The 22,184-nt window shown below is 51.2% G+C and overlaps 1 protein-coding gene across 2 annotated transcripts in view; it reads left to right on the top strand.

Moving 5' to 3' along the window:
• The window catches only part of Kif26b (kinesin family member 26B), a 409,589-nt gene extending 388,711 nt beyond the window's left edge, over nucleotides 1-20,878 (top strand). For both annotated transcript variants that reach the window (XM_057770142.1, XM_057770143.1), the window contains 5 exons: nucleotides 911-1,073; nucleotides 1,958-5,375; nucleotides 10,838-11,040; nucleotides 11,517-11,667; nucleotides 14,189-20,878. In XM_057770142.1, coding sequence (XP_057626125.1) covers nucleotides 911-1,073; nucleotides 1,958-5,375; nucleotides 10,838-11,040; nucleotides 11,517-11,667; nucleotides 14,189-14,337 — 4,084 coding nt within the window. In that variant the 3' untranslated portion in view covers nucleotides 14,338-20,878. The remainder of the gene's footprint in view (nucleotides 1-910; nucleotides 1,074-1,957; nucleotides 5,376-10,837; nucleotides 11,041-11,516; nucleotides 11,668-14,188) is intronic.
• Nucleotides 20,879-22,184: the final 1,306 nt, after the last annotated feature.

The raw sequence follows: 22,184 nt of genomic DNA, 5'->3' as shown, positions 1-22,184 counted from the left end.
ATAGGAAACCCAGAGATCACCCTGGCCTTCCAGAGGGGATGCTCCAGGGATGAAATGGCATTTCACCTAGTCAGAGTTCATGCATGGGGAGGATTCAGGGAGCAGGGCAGGATCTCGCTGGAAAGTTCGGGAAGGGAAAAACACAAGCCATTTTTTTGGGTCAATTCTTAAAGAGCCTAGAAAGCCTCTGAAATGCCCTGGGCCTTGTTATCACTAACCAAGATAGTGATTCCACATAGCAACTGCCAAGTTCCCAGAGGAAACCTTTCTAGAAAGTTCTGCTGTTGCTAAGTGACTATTTGGACTGTGTCTGCATTTCTCTACTTATCGGGAATACCGATGTCTTTTCCTTCAGTGATCCTGGGTACAAATAGCAGAGTTGGGAGACAATGACTGTAGCATGCCACTATGCTATAAAGGGGATTTTGTACGTATTAGAAACACTTGGGACTTCAGTGCAAGTTCATAGTATCGTTTTCTATTATAGGGATTGCCAGTGTGCAGAAACTTGCTACAAAGGACTTTGTGTGCAGATAGCATGCCAGATCACTGGTCACAAAGCCATTTTCTCCTGATCCCCTCTCCTTGTTTCTATTCCCAGGCCTCATTATGTGCGCTGTCAGATACACACAAACAGACACACTAAAACAGCCCATCATGGCCAGGACAGAAGTGCCAAGGGAGGTGTTTGCATGAATCCCATCCTTGGAGTTAGAAGCACTTGCTCAGCTGCCAACTACAAATAGCCCCATGCTGCAAAGCAATGCTAATTAGTATGCCATTAAAAAAAAAAAAAGGAAGAAAACCACCACCCACAACCAAATAGCCACGCGCAAACCTGAAGTCCTGCCCTGACAGCCAGCATGAGGCATGGCCCTCTAATGCAGCCTTAATCCACTTTGCTTGGCAGGGAGAGCAAGCTCACCATGCTCCTGAGGGAGTCTCTGGGGAACGTGAACTGTCGCACCACCATGATAGCACATATCTCGGCCGCAGCCAGCAGCTACGCGGAGACCCTGTCCACCATCCAGATTGCATCAAGGGTCTTGAGGATGAAGAAGAAGAAGACTAAGGTAAGGGACCCTTCTGTGGGAGGGAGAATACGCTGGGGATAAGAAGAGAATCGCGAAAGCCCTTCGGCATCGCTGTTCTCTGAGCGCCAGGGACTGTGCAAGTGTGGTAGCTGCAGCCAGAGTCTCAGAAGAGAAAAGCCTTCTGACCAACACAGGAGACAGTTGAGTCTCCTTTTCATGGTTGATGCTGTCCTGAGTTATCTGCCCTGACGCCCGATAGGGACTATTTTAATAGATTGCCACTGCAAGAGGAAAACTGTTTTAGGGGTAGGAAGGAACCAGTCCTCTCTGTGGCCCTACAGGGGTGAGGGCTGCATTCAGTGAGCTGGCTCCGGAGAGGATGGTTAATGCCCACTCATGTGGTTCTGCCACCCTTGAATGTTCAGGAGCCTTCGGGCTGTGGGTTCTCACATTAATCTGTTGGATTCTGCATTGTGCTGAGTTGATAGATGTTGGTAGGTTCGCTTCCTTTGGCAGAAGCAAAGCTAGGACAGCTTAAAAAAAACATGTATGGGCCAACTAGTGATGCTTGGGACTTTATCCTTTCTTCTCCTTTGTGTATTCTTTTTATGTATATACAAGGCAAGTGAGTCTTCATGGTCAGTGGTCTGAGGCAGGGGAATAGCCTTGAGGAAGCTAGGTGGTGCTGGACAGGTCACCACCTTTCTCAAGCTAATTCACCGGTGTAAAATGGGAACACATGCCATGGCGTGGAACTGGACGTTGTCCTGGCACAGCCCAGTGAATACTGGCCCCTCCGCGGGCAGATCTTCAAGAGCCTAGGACCAGTTAGCAGCTTGCACCTGCCATATGACGCAGGCTGCCTAGGAGGGGGGGCTGTCTCGAGAGAACCCCCATTAATGATTCTCTTGCCCACACTGCAGTACACATCGAGTTCCTCCGGGGGAGAAAGCTCCTGTGAGGAAGGCAGAATGCGCAGGCCTACCCAGCTGAGACCCTTCCATGCCCGGGCTTCGGTGGATCCCGAATTCCCTCTCGCCCCACTGTCCAGTGACCCTGACTACTCCTCCAGCAGTGAGCAGTCCTGCGACACTGTCATCTACATCGGGCCCAACGGCACAGCCCTGTCTGACAAGGAGCTTACTGACAACGAGGGCCCCCCAGACTTTGTGCCTATCGTGCCGGCCCTACAGAAGACTAGGGGTGACAGCCGCCCTGTGGAGGCAACAGAAGCTGCAGCCAACAAGTCGGAAAGGGACTGTCTGAAGTGCAATACCTTTGCCGAGCTGCAAGAAAGACTAGATTGCATTGACGGCAGCGAAGAACCCAACAAGTTTCCTTTTGAAGAGCTGCCCATCCAGTTCGGGCCAGAGCAGGCAGGTAGATGTGTTTCCTTAAGCCAAGGCGCAGGGCCAGATACACTCTCTGAGTCTGATAAAGAAGATAACGGGTCAGACAATGGCCAGCTGACCACCGACAGGGAAAGCACGGAGCTTCCAGCCTCCAGGGTGCAGCAGAGACGGTCCCCTGTGCCTACTGTGACAAGGAGCGGAAGCCCTAGTCCCGCCTCACCTCGGAGCATCCCGGGCAGCAGTAGCCAGCACAGTACCTCCCAGCTCACACAGAGTCCCAGTCTCCAGAGCAGCCGGGAGAGTCTGAACTCATGTGGCTTTGTGGAGGGCAAGCCCAGACCCATGGGCTCCCCACGGCTAGGCGTTGCCAGCCTGTCCAAGACCTCAGAGTACAAACCCCCCAGCTCTCCCTCCCAGAGATGCAAAGTCTATACTCAGAAGGGGGTCCTGCCTTCCTCTGCCCCACCACCTTCCCTGAGCAAGGACTCTGGCATGGCCTCCAGCGAGTCCTTGCTTCAGCCTGACGTCCGTACTCCCCCGGTTGGAATGAGTCCCCAGGTTTTGAAGAAATCCATGTCTGCTGGGAGTGAAGGGTTTTCAGGAACCCTGGTTGAAGATGGGCACCAGGAAGGTGCTCCTGCAGACTCCAAGAAGGAGATTCTGAGCACCACGATGGTGACCGTGCAGCAGCCACTGGAACTGAACGGGGAGGATGAGCTGGTGTTTACACTGGTGGAGGAGCTGACCATCAGCGGGGTGCTTGACAGTGGCCGTCCCACCAGCATCATCAGCTTCAACAGCGACTGCTCCGTTCAGGCCCTGGCCTCAGGCTCCCGGCCCGTCAGCATCATCAGCAGCATCAGTGAAGACCTGGAATGTTACTCCAGCATGGCCCCCGTCTCAGAGGTGAGCATCACGCAGTTCCTGCCACTCCCCAAGCTGGGCCTGGATGAGAAGACGCGGGAAGCAGGCAGCCGGCGTTCTTCCATCAGTTCCTGGCTAAGTGAGATGAGCACGGGCAGCGATGGGGAGCAGTCCTGCCACAGCTTCATAGCGCAGACGTGCTTCGGGCATGGGGAAGCCATGGCAGAACCCCCAGCTGCAGAGTTCGTCAACACCATCCAGAACACCGCTGTGGTATGCAGAGAGAAGCCCGAGGTGGGCCCTGACAATCTACTCATCTTGTCTGAGACGGGGGAAGAATCTGTCAACAAAGCCACTCCCGTCAAAGGCTGCAAAATCTCCACACTAGGCAAGGCCATGGTCACCATCTCCAACACGGCCAACCTGAGTAGCTGTGAAGGCTACATCCCCATGAAGACCAACATCACAGTCTACCCCTGCATTGCCATGAGCCCCCGAAATGTGCAAGAGTCTGAGTCCTCCACTGCCACCCCAAAGGAAGCCCCCAAAACAGTCCAGTCCCAGGAAAGCAAGGAAGCCAATGCAAGAAGCGAGATGAAGTTTGAGGATCCCTGGCTAAAACGAGAAGAAGAGGTGAAAAAGGAGAGCGCTTACCCCGGTGAGGAAGGGGTGAGGGGCGAGGCAGTCACAAGCTCCCTGACGACTGAAGGTAAGTCAGAACAGGAGCCAAATGGCAGGCCCAGCTCCAGTGACAGGCTCAGCATCAGCAGCGGAGAGGCGTCTACCTTGCAGGTGACTGACAACATCAGGAGAGTTGTGGATGGCTGTGAGATGGCCCTGCCTGGCTTGGGGACCCAAAGTCCCATACATTCCAACAAAAACCTCAAGTCAAGCAGCCTCCCAAGGGCATTTCAGAAAGCTGACAGGCATGAGGCGTTGGACAGCTTCTACCATTGCCTGGCAGACAGCAATGGCTTCAGCGGGGCTCTGGGTATCCAGTCCTCGAAGACAACACTGGAGAGGAAGGTGGCATCACCCAAGCATTGTGTCTTGGCACGGCCCAAAGGAACACCGCCTCTGCCTCCTGTCCGCAAATCTAGCTTGGATCAGAAGAACAGGGCCAGCCCTCAACACAGTGGCAGCAGCAGCAGCAGCACCGGCAGCCCACTGAACCAGCCGGCTACCTTCTTGGCTTGCTTCCCTGATGAGTCCAACAGCAAGACCAAGGATGCCAGTAGCAGCAGTAAGCTCTTCAGCGCCAAGCTGGAGCAGCTGGCCAGCAGAACCAACTCTCTTGGCAGGACAACAGTCAGCCACTATGAATGCTTGTCCCTGGAAAGGGCGGAAAGTCTGTCATCCGTCAGCTCCCGCATGCATGCCGGCAAAGATAGCACCATGCCTCGCACTGGCAGGAGCCTGGGTCGCAGCACAGGGGCCTCACCACCCAGCTGTGGCATCACCCAGTCTGCAGGGGCCTCTCCCAAGGCCAGCCAGTCTAAGATCTCTGCAGTGAGCAAGCTCCTGCTGGCCAGTCCCAAATCTCGCAGCCTGTCCACCTCGACCACCAAAACCCTCAGCTTCTCTACCAAGTCCCTGCCACAGTCTGTGGGCCAGAGCTCCAACCTGCCACCCAGCGGAAAGCACATGTCCTGGTCCACACAGTCGCTCAGCAGAAGCCGGGGCTCTGGGCTGGCTTCCAAACTGCCCCTGAGAGCTGTCAATGGGCGCATTTCCGAGCTGCTGCAGGGCAGTGTGGGCCCCAGGAGCGCACAGCTGCGGGCAGAGGCAGAGGAGCGCAGTGGAGCTCCCACGGAGGACAAGCCTGCAGCCGCCCACCTTCTGCCCTCACCCTACAGCAAGATCACCCCTCCCCGGAAGCCTCACCGCTGCAGCAGCGGGCATGGCAGTGACAACAGCAGCGTCCTGAGTGGGGAGCTGCCGCCCGCCATGGGGAAGACAGCCTTGTTCTACCACAGCGGCGGCAGCAGTGGCTATGAGAGTATGATGAGGGACAGCGAGGCCACCGGCAGCGCATCCTCGGCCCAGGACTCCATGAGTGAGAACAGCAGCTCCGTAGGAGGGAGGTGCAGGAGCCTCAAGACCCCAAAGAAGCGGTCCAATTCAGGTAGGCACCAGACATGGGCTAGAAGGACAGAGGCATCAGGCTTCCGGGATGGAAGCAAGGTTCGTCTCCCTTGCTTTTGACCAGCCGTGGGAGTGTGTCCAGGTACTGGAACTGGAGTCTTTCCTCAGTATCCTGCTGCCTGGAACCTTGACTGAGGACACAATCCCCAGAGACTTTCCTGAAGGCCTGAGTACTGGGAAATGCAGGCTGTGGGGGGCCTGGGTATTGGGGGATGCTAGCTGTGGGGGTGTCAGGAGGGAGCTCATTCTTGCTTGTTCTGTTTTCCGTCACTTCTGCCTTCACGTGCACGTGTTTCTACTCAAAGGCTGAGACTACTGCAGTCTAGAACCTTCTGAGGGGTCAGAGCCCCTGCCCTTCTGACTATAGAAGCCCATATGTGAGTCTGGTGGCCTCCAAGACCCTACAGATCCCCCTCCTGGAGATATGGGGCACGTCAGTTCATCGAAAGTGGGGTGGGAGAGGGCTAGTCTCCACTTGCACCCAAAACACAGAACAACCACAGGTTTCCTGCAACACCCCTCCCTAAGTGATAGGCAGTAGGTGTCCATGCTGTCCTGCCCACCTGCTTGTAGTGTGACTCTCTGCCATATCCAGAGTATGCCGTCAGAAGGTACCTTACATCTGAGCTACTGATGGGTTCCTTGGAGTTTGGGGTGGACATGGGACAGCAAGTTATGTCGGACAAAAAAAGACCAAGGTCAGAGCTGGTGGCCCAGATGCCATGGAGTTCATGAACTCAGAGGACAGTCAGGAGGGAAATTCAGAGACAAAGGCAAAGGTACTGAGAATATAGATACCATGAGAGTTTTTCCTGAAACCATCCGTCTCTCACTGGATGCTAAAGAAATTGTCCTCAGTGCAGAAGCTTCTGATTTTTGTTCTTAACTAAATAAAATCATTTGCCCTGTGTATACTCCTGAACCTCTGCTGAGTGAGGACAGTGGAGTATAATGTCCTCGTGGCCTGTCTTGCCTGTTCACTGTCCTGTATGCCCTGCCAGGCTCTGCAATCAAGAGCTTTCTTGATCCTTTGCCCTGTGTGTCAGTGCCACCAGCCTGGCCGGGATTAAGAGACGGGATGACATGCATAAACGGAGCCTTCTCTCGATGGTAGCTGCTTCAGGAACAGCCCCTGGGCTTCCACGACCGGCCATGGGATTGGTTTTGCCTGTTTCCTGCCAGCTGTAACCCCCAGGCTCTACAAGGGACTGGTCCACATAAGGGCTGAGATCAATGCCCACCATAAACCATTTGTCTTCCTGGGATCACAGAATTCCATCTCAAGGGACAATGTAAGCTTATGGTTTCCCATTACCATATGCCGTGATCTAGAGAGGCCCATCTATCTGTCCAGCCATTGTAGATCATGTCACGAGGCAGCAGTGAGGGCCCTCCATTTCGGGCATGCTCAGGCGCTGTTGTGGCTGCTGCCGCTGTGGCTTCTGCATTTCCTGGCTGTGTGTTTCTGAGTCTGCTATGCTCACACTCAGCTCTTATTTCATCCCTGTCTCCAGCTTTGCAGACGACCCCCATGTAAGATGGGGTGACAAGTGACAAGCGCTTGGCGCAAACAAGGCAGCCACTGTGGCCTATCCCCGGGGTCAGGAACCCTGAAACGCACTGGTGTTAGTTGCTAAAAATAGCAAGATATTTAAAAACACCAGCCTTCATGGGAAATAAACATGCTAGCCTTCCTAGTACTTGATTGACAGGCATTGTTATTACTGCTTGCTCAGTGTTAGTCTTCAAAGCCTGCAGAACAGCGCAAGGCTCGCTTCAAGGTTCACCTGTGTTTTCCCGGTGGACTGTGTTTCTGTTTTCTAATTTAGTGCCTTGCAACCCAGTTACTTTATTCTTCCACTGCCTTAAACTTTCTAATCAAGGCTTCTTAGTACATTGGTTTGGCTGTGACACTGGACTGAAGCAGGGAAGCAAACGAACGAAAGGAAGCAAAGTGTACGTAACTGCTCAGAGCAAGGCGGTGGACGCTGCATCTCTCCTTGCCCAGAGCCAACTCCCTTCGTAGCCGCTGCCCTCCGAGGGACTCCTCTCAGAAGCTATTGAAGGAAAATGGGGTGACATAAAAATGCCAGGGAAGGGGCTGGAGATGGGATTTAATACGGAGTATCCCAAGCATTAGACCTTTGTGCTCAGCCACCGTGGACTGAGGGCTCGGTGATGGATACGGCTGGGAAGATGGGCTCATTTCAGGTTAGGTGACCTTGTCTGGCTTATTTATGATTATTATTAAGAGAGATGCTGGCTGTCAGACACGATCAACATAAATCACAAACAACTTCTTTAAGAGAAGCCATAAGATTCCTCAAAGGGTACTTCTAACTAGACGGCCAGTCCTAAGTCACGGGCGATGTCTGGGATTTAGAATTGCAAAGAAGGCAGTTATCTTTTATCTGGGATAGCCTTTGCATCCGGAGAACTGCGGTGATTTAGTTGTTTTCTTACTGGGAAAGAATTAGAATTGTGTTGCTGGGAAATAGCCACGAGCCCTCTGAATTCCATGTGATGTGTGTGTAGCAGTAGAGTTCATCCAGCATTGCCGTGTGTCACCACCATTCAAGCCCTTCCTAGAGACCCACGCTGACGAACAGCACGTGAGGTTGGGCTTACAGCACGGCGTATGGAAAAGATTAAACTTGGGGCCATAAGCTTAGTGACTTTTACTTTGCCTTTCTTGGGCCTCAATTTTCTTATGTACAAGAAAAATGGTGGGTTTGATAAATAATGCTGGGCATATTATTATTATAAAACTAAGAGCAATAGTCTGACATTCTTTCCATAGAAAAACCATATGTTAGTGAACTTCATTTTTAGTTATTGCATTAGACAGTTTTTTGTTACTACAAACTGATGTCTGAGATGATCGTCTTAGAAAGGAGAGAGGCTATTTCATGTTCTGGGTTCAGTCGTGATCCGTTGACCTTCTTGGTTTTGGGCCAGTGCTGAGGCAGCACATCCCAGAAGGAGTAGAGAGTGACGCAATGGTGGTTGGGAGTGAAAAGGGAGAAAGAAGCTGCATTCCCACAATTCCATTCAAAGTCATGTCCCCAGCTACCCAAGACCTCCTACTCTGCCCCATCTTCCAAATGCTCTATCTCTTCCTAACAGTGTCGCTCTGTAGAGCACACCTGTAAGACACCGGCCTCTGGAGCACCCGGGATCTGCCCTGCAGCAGTTGCCAGACACTGATCGCAGAGCTGGTGATGTGGGAGGATGGGCAGCCTCGTGGGGCGTAAGACAACTCTGAGAGGTGTGAAATATTCAGAGAGAGGAGTAAGCAAAATAGTAAAAGGGAGCAGCGAACAGAGACATACGGCCACGTGCTGGGCACATCCTGCCGACCAGCGGCGCAGGAAGCTTTCTGCCATAGGCAAGATCCTGCAAATCAAAGCAAGCGAAGACGGCTATGGGGGAAGGGCCTGTCCTTACACAGACAGATAGAGTGGATGGCTTTGGAGGCTGAGAAAATAAATCATGGGAGCCCCGGTTTGGAGCAGCAAGTGTATGGCCCACTTGCTGCAACATAGTGGGGTGCATTCAAGGGGCACATTCTCAGTGAGCATAGTGAGAGCCTGGAAAAGGTACAGCCAGGTGGCATCACCCCTTGAGCACGTGGGAACAGGTGCATTCTGTAGAGTTAGAACTGTACTAAAAGCACACAATAGAGCGTAGTCAGCAACGGAAAGTCGTTATAAACTCTCAAGAGGAACTTGTGTGAGTAGATTTCCATTGATTCTTCACAGTTCCTAGCTAGCCCTCTGCGGTAGGCAACACACCACTGTGTAGCCTCAAGCTCTGAATTAGAGTGAAGATAACCTGGCCTAGTGGGGAACAATGTCTGCCCAGCCCGTTCTGCACTTCTTAAACCAAACCTGACCCATTCATGATACAAATTTAGAAAGAGAGTTATCAACCCAAGTGTTGTGTTTATGCACCGAATGTCTACTTGTCTTGACCATGTGCTGGCTGATGAAGGGGCAGTATGCTTTAGGATATCTACTTAGCTGGCGGTTTCTACTTCTTGTGGTTTTCTGTTGCTGACACTTACCCCAGATCCCACCAGCAACCTGGCAATTTTTCTTTGCTTTGTTTTGTTTCGAGACAGGGTTTCTCTGTAGCTTTGGAACCTGTCCTGGAACTAGCTCTGTAGACCAGGCCGTCCTTGAACTCACAGAGATCCGCCTGCCTCTGCCTCCCGAGTGCTGGGATTAGAGGTGTGTACCACCATCACCCAGCTATTTATTAGCAATTTATAGTTTGTGTTTTGAGATATGTCAAAGGTACTTTCCCCAGTGACCTAAGTTTCTGCCACTAGGACCAACCTCTTCAAAGTGGTCTGTCACCTCTTGGAAATGGTTCTGTCACGCCACAACCCAGCAATCAATTAATGACTATTAATACATGCCCTTCATGTATCTGTGTGAAGGAATTCTGGGTCTAAGGAGGCAGCAGGCATAATAAAGTGCTTGCCACATAGGTATGAGGACCTGCATTCAGTCTTCAGAACCTACATTAAGGGATAAAAAAGGAAGGGAGGGAGGGTGGAAGGAATGGAGGAGAGGGAGAGAAAATAAAGAAAAAGTCAGATGTGTGTAATCTCAGTGCTGGGGTCACAGAGACAAGTGGATCGCTGAGGCTTGTTGGCTGGCCAGCCTAGTCTACTCTGCAAGATCCATGCCAATGTCTCAAAAACCAAGGTGGATGATGGCTGAAGAGTGACCTCTGGCCACCGCACACCTGTCCACATGCGTGTGAGCACCTGTGCTCACACATGAACCTTCACACACAAAGAGAAGACTCAGGAAGAGTGCCTGCCATCTTTGTACCTGTCTCATCTCATGCAGGGATCTGAGACACCAGATTAGGCTTCTCCACATGGAGGAGCTCCATGTGTGATGGCAGAGCTCTCTTCCGTTGTGTGTGAGGCCAGAGGTTCCCCCATCACCTCCCCCACGTAGAGAAGGACAACTGAGAGAGGGGTGCAGCTTGCAGTCTTCTCCACAGAGTAGAAGGCTTCTTGGGTAGTTTATGACATCATCACTTATAGCAGGCCTCCGGATACAGTACCAAACACTAGGACATTGTTCCCGTCGCCGGGACACCTATAACTTCATCAGAACACCCAGCCCTGCCAGGGTTGTGCCAGCCTGGCTCATGTCCTTCCCTGCATACCCTGGGGGATGCTGGGAGTGCCTGGTAGGAGGTGGCCCTAAAGGCCAAACAAGGATTTTGTTCACCTGGGGATGAAGCAAACGATGGGTTAAGAGGTCAAAGGGGTAGTGGGAGGCTGGAGGACTTCACACACGGCTCCAAAGCTGATGGAGGATGTTGTCCATTCTGAGTGTGGCTAATGAGGGATGTTCATCATGACCCTATGCTTTCCCTTCTGGTCAAGTTCACCGGCATCTCCTCTTCTTGCCTTAGGTTCTCAGAGGCGGAGGCTCATTCCGGCGTTGTCCCTCGACACCCCATCACCTGTGAGGAAAACTGCCAGCAGCACAGGGGTCCGCTGGGTGGATGGCCCCCTGAGGAGCACCCAGAGGGGGCTTGGGGAACCTTTTGAGATTAAAGTCTATGAAATTGATGATGTGGAGAGACTTCAGCGACGAAGAGGGGGCGCCAGCAAGGTGAGGCCACTTCCTTCCCAAGGGTCCCAGTTCCTGGCAGCTCCTGCCCTAAGGAGTAGAACTTCACGAGAGCCTTCTCAGGGAGGCTCAGTGTGGGCAGTGGGTGGCAGCAGGGGGTTGTGGGATAGGCGCTATATGCTCCTTCTCTGGAACACCTTAAGTGTTAGTGAGCTGTGGCCTGATGGGCTCAGGGACTTCTCTGGTTTCTTGTTTTGAGGTTTTACACCCTAGTGAACACCAACATTTTGAGGGGTCGTGTGCCTTCTAGGTGAGAACAGCCTTCGCTGGTCTCCCGGGAGTTGAGTGTCTTGTCTGTTGAGGCCACAAGGCTCCCTGCCATGCTTCTGGGAAGCTGGGCTTTTGTCATTGGTCTTCTCCCAGTCCTCCCTTCTGGAGGAGGCTGTGGAACAGAGTCAGAGAAGAGGGATGGCCTTCTGCTTCTCTCCCTCTCCAACCCCCACTTCCTCTGTGGGCAGGAGGTCATGTGCTTCAACGCCAAGCTGAAAATCCTGGAGCATCGGCAGCAGAGAATCGCTGAGGTCCGAGCCAAGTACGAGTGGCTGATGAAGGAGCTGGAAGCAACCAAACAGTACCTGATGCTGGACCCCAACAAGTGGCTTCGTGAATGTAAGTCTGAGGGACCGGCCCTGGAGTTGTGTCCGTTAAGCCAAAAGCCCAGGTGCTCTTAACCGCCTGGTAACTCTGCACAATGCTACTGTTCCTGTTGAGGGCTAGACTGGATTATCTCTAATTTACTTGTTCCTCGCCATTCCATTTACTGCAAAATAAGGCTTAACTTTGCCCTGGCTAGTACATTGATTTGGGACCAATCCTGGAAGACTTGTCCGTGGGTAAAATATGTCAGCAGCATTACAAACACTCTCTCCCCCACTTTCCTGCTCAGCTCTTCCCACCAACCCTCAGCTACCTGCACCCCTTATGGAACACTCTTCTCCTAAGGTCACCCCCTCCTGGTGCTCCCTCACAGGCAACTCACAGGTAGAGCCCAGCAGCTTAGGATTGGGTCCCAAAGAGCTGGTTTAAAACCAGAGTGGAAATGAGAGCGGTACAGAAGGGCCAGGTTCTACCAGTTCCTGATGGTACCCACTGAGAGCAATGACCCACTGTCACACTGCCTCTTTCTGGGTAGCCTATGGGACAGAGAGTCCTACTTTTTGTCATTGCATCTGTGGCTCTGCTCAAGGTCCCGTAGACCTGATTTGGATACTGGTTGGTTTTTTTTTGTTTGTTTTTGTTTTTTGCTTTATGCTGACTGTGTGACTTTGGGGAATGTTTGACTCTCTGGGTCTTGGTTTCCTTAGTGTAAAAAAGAAGAGTGGCCAAGCCTGTCTCACAAGGTGATTCTAAGCCGGAATGAGTGCTTAGGCTGCATGGCCTAGAGAGGGTATTTGGCATCTGGCGGGAAGAGCTGCAGTTATCTCAGAGTTCAGTCAGCTGGCGGCTCCTGGCCGTAGATGCTTCAATGCCTGCTTCCATGGTACATGGTTAATTCCTTGGTGGGGGATTTGGACGAAGACACAACCATCCCGACAACAGTGTCTTCATCTAAGGTAGAACGAGACCAGCATAGGAACAAGGACATGAGCTAAAATGTGACTGAGACATTAACACACACCCCATGCCTCTTTCCCCTTCTCTGCTCTCACTCACTTCTCCCATGGGTCCCCGGGTCCTTCCTAACCACAGGGGCTTCCCTTAGGCAGAACCCACATTTTCAACAGCTTCTTAGAATTTTGTTTTTCAAAAGCAGCTTATGCCCAAGGCACGCTTGAAAATGATCTTCATTTTCCAAACTTCCTCTTTTTTTCTGGGATGTGAATGAGTTTGCCTATCAGTACACGTGGGCCTCAGATGGTTGGAGGGGGCGATTGCTCTCTTCCTGCCTTGGTCCATGTCAAGAGTCAGTAATTTTTTTTTTTTTTTGATGTTGAGAAAAACAATGGATAGAAGCTTACATGAAAGGGGGAAATACAGATTTTTTTTTTAAAAAAAAGATAAATTTAAAACAGGAATTGGAAAAAAAATCAAGGAGACTGCGTGCTGATGCTCTCAGATGGGCTGCAGACCGTGCTAGAACGGCCATGTGTGGAGATCCACCTCCAGTTTTAGTTTTTCCTCCTGCTGCCTCTTCCCAGGGCCTGTGATGTCGCCTGATGTGTTTACGGAAGGGTGAGGTTCTGATTTCAGTACCCTGGGCTGAGATGCAGGGCCCTGGGTCCGTTTCTAGCTGCAGTCTGCACTGGCAATATAACCGTTAACAGGGACCCTTTCTGATTAGATGGAGGCTGCCCCTGTAGAGAGAACCCCACTCCACCACAGACCACACGTGTCTGTAGCAGGTTTGCACGTCATCTCATCTGTAGTGCCATTCTTGTCAGAAACTCAAGGAGGAGAGGGCAGGAATCCTGTCACTTGCTCCCCTTGCGTTCCTGTTTAAGAAATGATGCCAGCTGAGGTGATGTGGCCCATGCCAGGCCACCCACACTGTTGTCCATGCTTCATTCCCATGTGGACCTTTGACAGTACCCCTAGAACAAGGGACCAGGCCGTCTACCACTCCGCCAAGTCATAATGGGGCAAAGGGACCCCAGACCTCTGCCCTGAGGAAGGGAATGGACAAAGACCTTGGGTGCAAGGCACCATGGTTATATGACTCAACCTGACTTTTTGAGCTCAAGGGAATTTTAATTATTAATACATGTGTTTTAAACATCATATCCCCCCCTCCCCAGTGACCAGTGAGTAAGATCGTACAGGAATGGGAGCCTGCTCTCTCTAGGGAGGTGGGGTGTGCATGTCACTCAGGTAACACCACTCCTGAAAGGCAGACTCTTGCTGCCATAGCACCCTAGAGTTGCTTGCCTTGGTTAACAGATCTGTGCTGGAGGCAGCTGGGGCAAACATAGGAAGGTTCTAGACCACCTCCCTGTTCCTCAGAACCGTCTCTGAATATTAGGAGCTAGAAACCACGATAGGTGTGTGTGCCATTCCCCGACAGGTGCTGAGGAGCAGGAAGGAGGGAATATTCACGTTCTCACCTCAGGAGACCTTAGCCCGGGGGGAGGAGGGGGAGGTAGCCCTTCCTATGAGTAGCTGTCCCATCTCCAGGAGCTCCCTTCTCTTTCAGTTGACTTGGAGCAGGTCCTGCAGCTGGATTCCCTGGAGTACCTGGAGGCGCTGGAGGGCGTGACAGAGCGCCTGGAGAGCCGTGTCAACTTCTGCAAGGCCCATCTCATGATGATCACCTGCTTTGACATCACCTCCAGGCGCCGATAAGGACCAGCGGGCTCCAAGCCGTCAGGCCCTCGCTCCCTAGGACTTCAGCAGGACACCACCCTCCCAGGCCCTCTGTGCTGGCAACGCTCAAGATACTAGGATGCAGATGAAGGATGGTGGCAAGTCTGGAGTGAGCGAGGAGCGAAAGGTGATGTTTCCTTTGCTTTCTGTAGGGAAGAAAGGTAAAGACACCAACACGTGGAAGGAGGAAGTGATGGGAAAACCCGTGGGACTGAGAAAGCACTTTGAGGAACCTTGAAGAACTCTGTACATAAGGACTGCTAGTCAAGAAATTCTTACCTTGCAGTCGTGAGGAAGGGGAGGGTGACGCGGGATTGCCATTGAAAGCAGAACACCAACAAGACGACCCAGAATGATGGATTAAGTGCCTTGCAAATCTTTATGATTATCCAAACATTTGTGTTCGTTCTTTCTTGTGTCCAGATGGTGCTAGTCAAGAAGAAATCAACAAAACCCGAAAATTCAACCCAGTTTTTGAAATGCATTTGCAGCTTGTTTTCTCTTGGTCTGACTTGCTGTTTGTTCCCAAGAAGTTGTGTTTGTTGTGCTATTTCCTAATCAGTATTGCAGCTGAATAAATGTTAACTGTCTTTCATGGTTGTTCCGGTAAGGCCACTCAGAACATGGAGACTCCATTGGCATGAGCCAGTGTGTTTCCCAGGGAAGTTTAGGAGGGCAGGGGACAGAAGACGCCACCTTCCATGAACAGCAGGTCAGCTCCAGGGTCGGGCATGGAATGGGTGCGCATGAGCATTAGTGATGAAGAGGGATGTCTTTAAGGGGAAGGGTTCAGGGTGACCGGTTCTTTGTTTCATGTATCTGTGGCCCTCAAAACAAGTTCATGCTCCTTTCTAGTCCAAAGCCTGTGGATGGAAAGCTTGGAGAACTTGAGCAGAACCCTGTTTCTTTGTCTTCATGTAATATGGTATTATTACACAGGGTGGAGGTGGTCTGTGTTGAGACTCTCTTGGGCTTACACGGGTTCAGGGACTTGACGTCCATTTAGAAAAAGGAAGCTTGGGGTTGGGGTTGAATAGCTTTTTGTCACCCAAAATCCTGTCCATTAGCAAGAGGTCAGCTCTCACCTATCCTAAAGCCTCTGTAGCTTGTCCCTGCGGCCTTGGTGTCCTGAGGCACTGAGAGGAATCACATCTCTAAATTCTAGGACCCCAGATGTGCAGGTCAGAGCTGAATGAATGGGGAGACCTAGGTCTTGCTCCCCACTAAAACTGAGGACTTCATTCTCAAATTACTCCCCTGCCTTCAGGGTTGTTGGACCATGTTAGGGATGTAGGACTGAGGCATGGAACAGCCAGGCATTGGCTGCCAATAGGCTGCCGGAAAAACTGAGCATCCCAGGAGAACCAAGAATTCTCTCTCCAGAAGCCTACGCAGCCTGCCTGTGTATATACATGCTCAGGGGTTTTGGAAAGAGGACTTTGCATCCACGCCCTCCCGCTAACCAACTTCTCGAACCCAGATGCTCCCCAAAGAGAAAGAACTTTGTATTTCTGGACCAGCCCTTTCTCTGGACACATGTATCCCAGCGCAGCATGGTATGTGGTCAACAGAACACACCACATAGAAGCTGCGGTCACGTGAGTGCCATGGCACCTAATCCTCTACCCAGAACGTGGCTCAGATGAGACCACCAGCTTGACTGTTCTAGAGGTCAGCCCTGTGGATCGAAAGACAGCCCCACGGGTCACAGGTACCCCTTCACACATTCCTAAGAGCTGACTCTTATGAAGAGGGGTCCCAAGCTGCTGGCTGAATGGCCTGAGCTCTGGAATAGCACATTTCCCCCTCTGTGTCCTGGGGAAGCAGGGCCTCCCCAGATCTTCCACAGCTCCTCCCCAGTGCCATTCTCCAGGAGTCCTGAGCTCAGGGCCGAGCTTAGCTTCCTAACACATGGGTGCATGGGCCTGCTTAACAGCAATGTTCTTGGAAGCTTCTTGACTCATAGGGATGCCAATACTATGAACATCTGTTTTGATTGCTGGCTTCAAACATACTTCTGCGTTTTGTTTTTCATGAAAGGCCTTGGTTTGGGAAAGATTTTAAAAGTGAGCACGTCTGGATGTCTTTTCCCTTCTCCAGAGCAGGTTCGTTTGGTTAGTCATCTATGAGCTTGGCTTTAGTCCCTGCTGCTTTTTCCCTCAACCCTGAGGTCACCAGGCCTCGGGGAATCCTTTAGCCGGCCGCCAACAGAGCCCAGTGCCTTTGCTGGAGTGAGACCAGGCTGACTCATGCACAGAGAGCAGACTGGCAGTCAGCAGGTTCTCTTGGGGGAGAGGCCCTCAGCTGCCTCCATGAAGACCTGTTCGCATACATTCCAAGCAACTTCATGTTACAGCACCGGTGGGTTGGCGGTGTCCCTAGGCTTCTTTCACCGGGCCAGGTAAGCCTCCTAGGAGGCCACATCCACGTGGCAGGGCATCCCCCAGGACCCACCAGGGTGTGGTGCGGGGAGATATTGTGTGAAATAGTGTGTATCTCTTGTTTGTCCTCATATCCTGTCCCCCTCCAAAGTAAACTGTGAACATCTCAAATCTACCGCATGGCATTGCATTATCTTAACTGATAACTTGTGGAGAACCCCTGTCTCCCATGATACACCTGCTTCCCACCCTGCCTATGAGCTGCCTGTGGGAATGCAAATCTTTAGGCGCAAAGAAGTAGGCCTACCATCTGAAGCCAGTGCCACTGGGAGGCCAAAGGGAGGGGACAAGAGGGCAAAGAGGACGTCAAGAAACTCACTTCTGTTTCATCATCTGTCCATAGAAGGGCAGGAATTGTTCCTTTAAAATGAATATTTAGGCACATAGGCCTTACTTAAATTCTGTCCATCCGCGCCCCCCCCCCCAACTCTAGCCCTGCTTCAACGAATTTAATGTGAGATAGAAGCGTTTGCAGCCAGGTAAAACTGAAAGAAAAAAATAAAACGAAATAGCTGAGTAAAAATCTGAGACGGGGGCATCATTCTCCCAGGGGGAAACCACCACTTGGTTCATCTCATCTGGGGGTGGGGAGGAGTACTGCTGCTCCCAGGGAGCCTGCCTTGCTGCTTTGTTTTGGCTTTCAAGGCTCCCCTCAGAGCTGGAGGCTTTGATCTCCTCCTTGAACCCTCCCGGACACCCCAGGAAGCCGTCTCTCACTTTCATCTTGGCAGAGTTGAAACTGGCAGGTATGATGTTCTGAACACGGGGAGCAGACGAAGCAAATGCAGAGGTGGGTCCCCTGGTGCTGCAGCAATGACCCCGAGCCATGACCTCCAAGCAGGAGAAGGGCTCCTGAGCTAGAGCCTGGGGTAAAGACTGCCATACACAGCCCCAAGAAAGAGGCAGGGGGTGGGCAACAGAAATGTTCAACAGGCAGGAAGCAGGTCCCATTTGTCGGGACTCAGCCTGAAGCTTGGGGCCTTGTGTCCAGGAAGAAGCACTCAGACTGTGTAGGGAGCTGCTTCAAAAGGACCTACACACTCAGGGAGTGCTTGATTTCCATTCTAGCCAGAAAAGCATCTGGGCATGGACGCCAGGTCTAGGGAACAGCCACCTTCTCTGGTCTTCAGATTCTCATTAATTTGAGCTCATTCACACGCCTCCCTGGTAGATTTGTATTTTGAAGCTGCTGTCTGACCTTGACTTCCCCATAGCGAAGGTGAGGTTGGCAAGAGCCCACAATTTGCCCAGTGCAAACATGACCTTTGCTGATCTGTAACTGAGCCCTGAGCCCGAAGTGACTGCCTTTTGGGGCTCCTTATTCCATCAAGAATTCTGGTCTGTAAAAGAAATTACTAAAAACAAGTTCCTTCCAGAATTGAAAACAGATTTCCCAAATGTTGTTCTTTCCTTGGACATAATGCAAAAACATTTCCTCCCTTTTAGCGGAGTTTATCTTTGAAACCCAAAGCCGGGGCCCATTAGGAACAGGTTGAAAACCCTGTGTTCTAGGAGTTGAAGCTGACAAAGCCGTCCACTGCCATTGCCCCTGGAACATCCCTGCCACCACCCACCAGCTTGGCCCAGCTTTCCATGTTGAAAGAAATGTCCTCAGTGCTAACACAGGTGGGACAGCACCACAGTGGGAGAGGTTGGCCCAGCTCACTGGTCTCTATGCCAAGCTAAACTGTGGAGGGCGAGTTTCACAGACATGATTGGTGAATGGGTCTACTTTTTTTTTAAATGACAGAAACACAGTTCTTTTACATCCCACAGAATACCTCTCTCGTCTTCTGAACAATATCTGTAACCACTTTATGGCATTACAAAGCTGTTTGTAAAACAATGTATAAACTGTATCCTTTAGACATCTTCCTGGTGTGTCAGACAGAACATATTTCGAAATGACAAGTTCTGCATCATTTCCATAAGAATAAAAGCAGAATTCTAACCCAGGAAACTCTCTTAAATCCTACATATCCTCTCAAAAAAAAAAAAAAGCCTTTTGAAAATTCCTATGAGTTATTTATCCATCCCTAAACAAACACATTCTACTTGGGGTGGGGATGGGGGAACGTATGCAAAACCTGAGCTGACGTCACAGTGTTGGACACAGTGTGGCACTGTGGGTAGGGCCCAGGCCTAACATTCTCCACATACAGCAATTTCCGGTGTCACAGTTGTGGGAGCGAGCGTTCCGATCCCAGAGTCACGCATTCGTTTTAGGTACACTTAGAGTGGCCTTCCCCGGAGGAGTCGTCTTGTCTCTGCTCTCCACACTGCCAGCCTCCTGCACCGCCAGGCTTGATTTGCAGTGACATCATCCTTGGTTTGTCTCCTCAGAATTGTCCGTAGCACCGCTCGTGTTTCTGGATCTATGTATGCACCCCGGTCAAGAACGCCCTCCATGTTCTGAGTTGGAGCATGTGCTTGCTCAGTCTGTATTTGTCTTCTTCTGTTTTCTTTACTCCAGCAAAGTCTATTAGCAGAGACATGGGCCAGGGAAGGGCCAGGGGTGGGATCTCCTCCTCCAAGCGCAGAGCTTTGCTTGGCTGTCTCTCTAGTAGGCAGCCAAAGGGACTGAGACCGAGTTCTTCCTTTCAAGCTGGCGTGGTGACGAAGTTGGAAAGCAGGTTCCCTGGGCCTCGGTAGCAGAGGATGCAGGAGCCTCCTCCAACTGGGTCCCCACACAGCTCCTGAGGAAAGTGCTGACAGTATTGTTTCCCCAAGAGGTCCTCGCCTTGGATAGATGTTGTAACGATGTATTTGTTAAAGAAACCAAAGCACTTTAGTGAGTCTTACAACCCATAAAACGTATGGCATGTGTCCCCTCGCTGGATCTCTGAAAGGCAGAGAGGGGCTTGGGCCAGTGGTCTCATTTGAGAGGCAGCTAGAACTGGCAGGAAAAGCATGGAGCTAGGAAGCGGGGAGCCAGGGCCACAGCTGGTGCCATCACTAGCCATAAACCTTGGGTAGGCTGCTGCGTTCTGCTGGGCCTCAGGTCCCCCTGTATTAGGCACTGTGTGTAGGAGTCATAAAAGCTACCCTCCTGGGATAGTTGGGAAAGAAAGGGATGGTGTGGCTGGTGGCACATGGTTTGGAAGCTCTCCCCAGCGTGGGGAAGGACATATATAGATGAAGAAAATGACATCCACAGTCACTAACTGACCCGGGTCACAGAAGGGACTCACAGCAGACCTGGGACGTGAGCCCAGACGCCTGGACTCTCTCTGTTAGACCATCTTACACCCAGAGTGTGCACATGAACACACACTGCTCCTCTGTGCCAGTATGTGTAAATATGGGTGTGTTTGTGCAAAGCACATGTAACACAGATGAGGGGCCTCAGACAAACGCCCCGAGTCTAATTCCATTGTCAACAGTAGACTTACCTATGGCCTGGGACACACAAGCAACGCTTCCAGAACTCGGATTTTCTAAGTTGTAAAATGAGGACATTGTGGTACAGGATCTTTGCCGTTCTTCCAGCTCTGGCTGTGAGAGTCCACGTGAGTGATGTATGTATGTATATATCAATATGCTTATCTGTAGAAATGGGCCCATTGGGGAATTGGAGACAAGACCTGCCCAGGTGCATCGATTGTATCAGAATTGGTGACTTCGCAAGTCCATACGCCTTCATTTTAAGTCAGATGTTTCAGAGTCACTGTTTTAACTGGGTAGAGGATTGGTGCTGTTTTAAAAATTAAGTTCTTAGCTCTCGAGTGTTTGCTGTTAATTTTTCAAACACGGTCATTTGTTCAATAGTCAAAATTTTAACTCTTCTGCTTTGGGCAGGTCCCCAGCAATCTGTATGCAGGCTGGGATTTGTGTGTGGGCTTTTACATAACTATATAAAAGTTAGCTGTTGGCTTGATCATGGTAAATATGAACAGACTGTCTGGAGAACAGTCCAGAAAAGAATTGAATTCTATAGTCTCATCAGCTGGTGACACGAAACCATTAAGCTCTGTGCGATTTCCTGGTGTGAAGATGTTGTTTGCTGGCTACGGTCTCTGACTTTGTGGCATATGAGGTATAAAATGTTGTAAAAAAAAAAAAAATCTGGTGTTTAAAAGAATCAAACTATGGTGGCATTAAATGTTCACTTTTATTCTCCCCAGAATCATGCCTCCTTCTTTTTCCAGCAGGTTCTTTTGTGCACAAGGGTATTCCATTCAAGGACCAAGGTGGGTCACCTTAGCCCGTTTGGGGTGGGGCGAGGGTTCTCTGGGATTCCCCTGTCTAGTTCCACTGTGGGGCTGTCCTCCAATGAATCAGAGACTCAGGCAGGAATGGATGGAGGTGAGCCACCGAATCCCAGGAATGGTCCTCTGTCCCAGAGTCAACTGGCATGGTATAGAGTCCACCTCAGTTCAGCATCTCTGTTGTTACACAGAATCAGGGTGTACGCAGTGGTTGTGAACAACTTAAGCCGAGACACAGGCTTACTCGTTACACTGGAATTTGTGTCAACTATGTCTAAGCATATTCCAGGAGGAGAAAAAAGATCAGGACTGTACAGACATCTCCTAGAGCAGCCCCTGCCCTCCCAGGGCAGGCATCCGCACAGATAGCAATGGGCACCTCCAGTCATCGGATGCGCCAGTGCTTAGGGGACAGGCAGGGTGGCCACCAAGACAAACGCATGCTCTAGCTCCTGCCCAGGACGCCTGCTCTGACAACCTTGCCTGGAGTGTGGGTCCCTAAGACCCCTCATTTTTCTTCTCCTCAGATCCTAGACAAGACCTTCCTGGGCTCCCCCAAAGGTCACCAAAGAAACCACAAATAAAAACCAAATCAGGGGTCTTAGTAGTAGTGACACCTTCTCCGGACGCTCGAGGATTGCTGTGTACAGCTCAGTCCCTTGGGAGAACAGGGAACTCCTGGTATGGAGGGGCTTGCTTCCAGTCGTCCCACTCCTCCATGAAGACCCCCATCCCTCCGTTCTCCAGGGGTCTGACATGGCCTGTCAGCTCAGCCTGTCCTCAGTTCACACCGGCCCACTGATGAGCACTGGCCAGGACAACGAGTGTCATCATGAGAAACAGTTTTGTCTTTTGCACAGTCACAGTCTCTAGATTGTTATCCGTGTGTGTGTGTGTGTGTCTGTATGTATGTATGGGGCACACATGTGTGTGACCTAAGTGTGGGGGCAGAGGTCAACCTCAGATGCTGTTCTCTGGGCACCGTCCACCACATTTTTCGAGGCAGGATTTCTTACTGGCCTAGATCCTCCTTTCTCGGCCTCCTCAGTGCCGGCATTGCAACTACACACCATCACACCTGGCTTTTTAAAAGCATGGGTTGGTTCTGGGGATCAAAATGTGTGGCCAGCGCTTTGCTGAGTGGCCGTCTTTCTAGTCTCCTTCCGTGTGTTTCAGA

The sequence above is a fragment of the Chionomys nivalis genome, chromosome 5, assembly GCF_950005125.1.
Source record: "Chionomys nivalis chromosome 5, mChiNiv1.1, whole genome shotgun sequence".
NCBI classification, from domain to species: Eukaryota; Metazoa; Chordata; class Mammalia; order Rodentia; family Cricetidae; genus Chionomys; species Chionomys nivalis.
The sequence above is the reverse complement of the archived record's forward strand: the minus strand, read 5'-3'. Positions and strand labels throughout refer to the sequence as shown.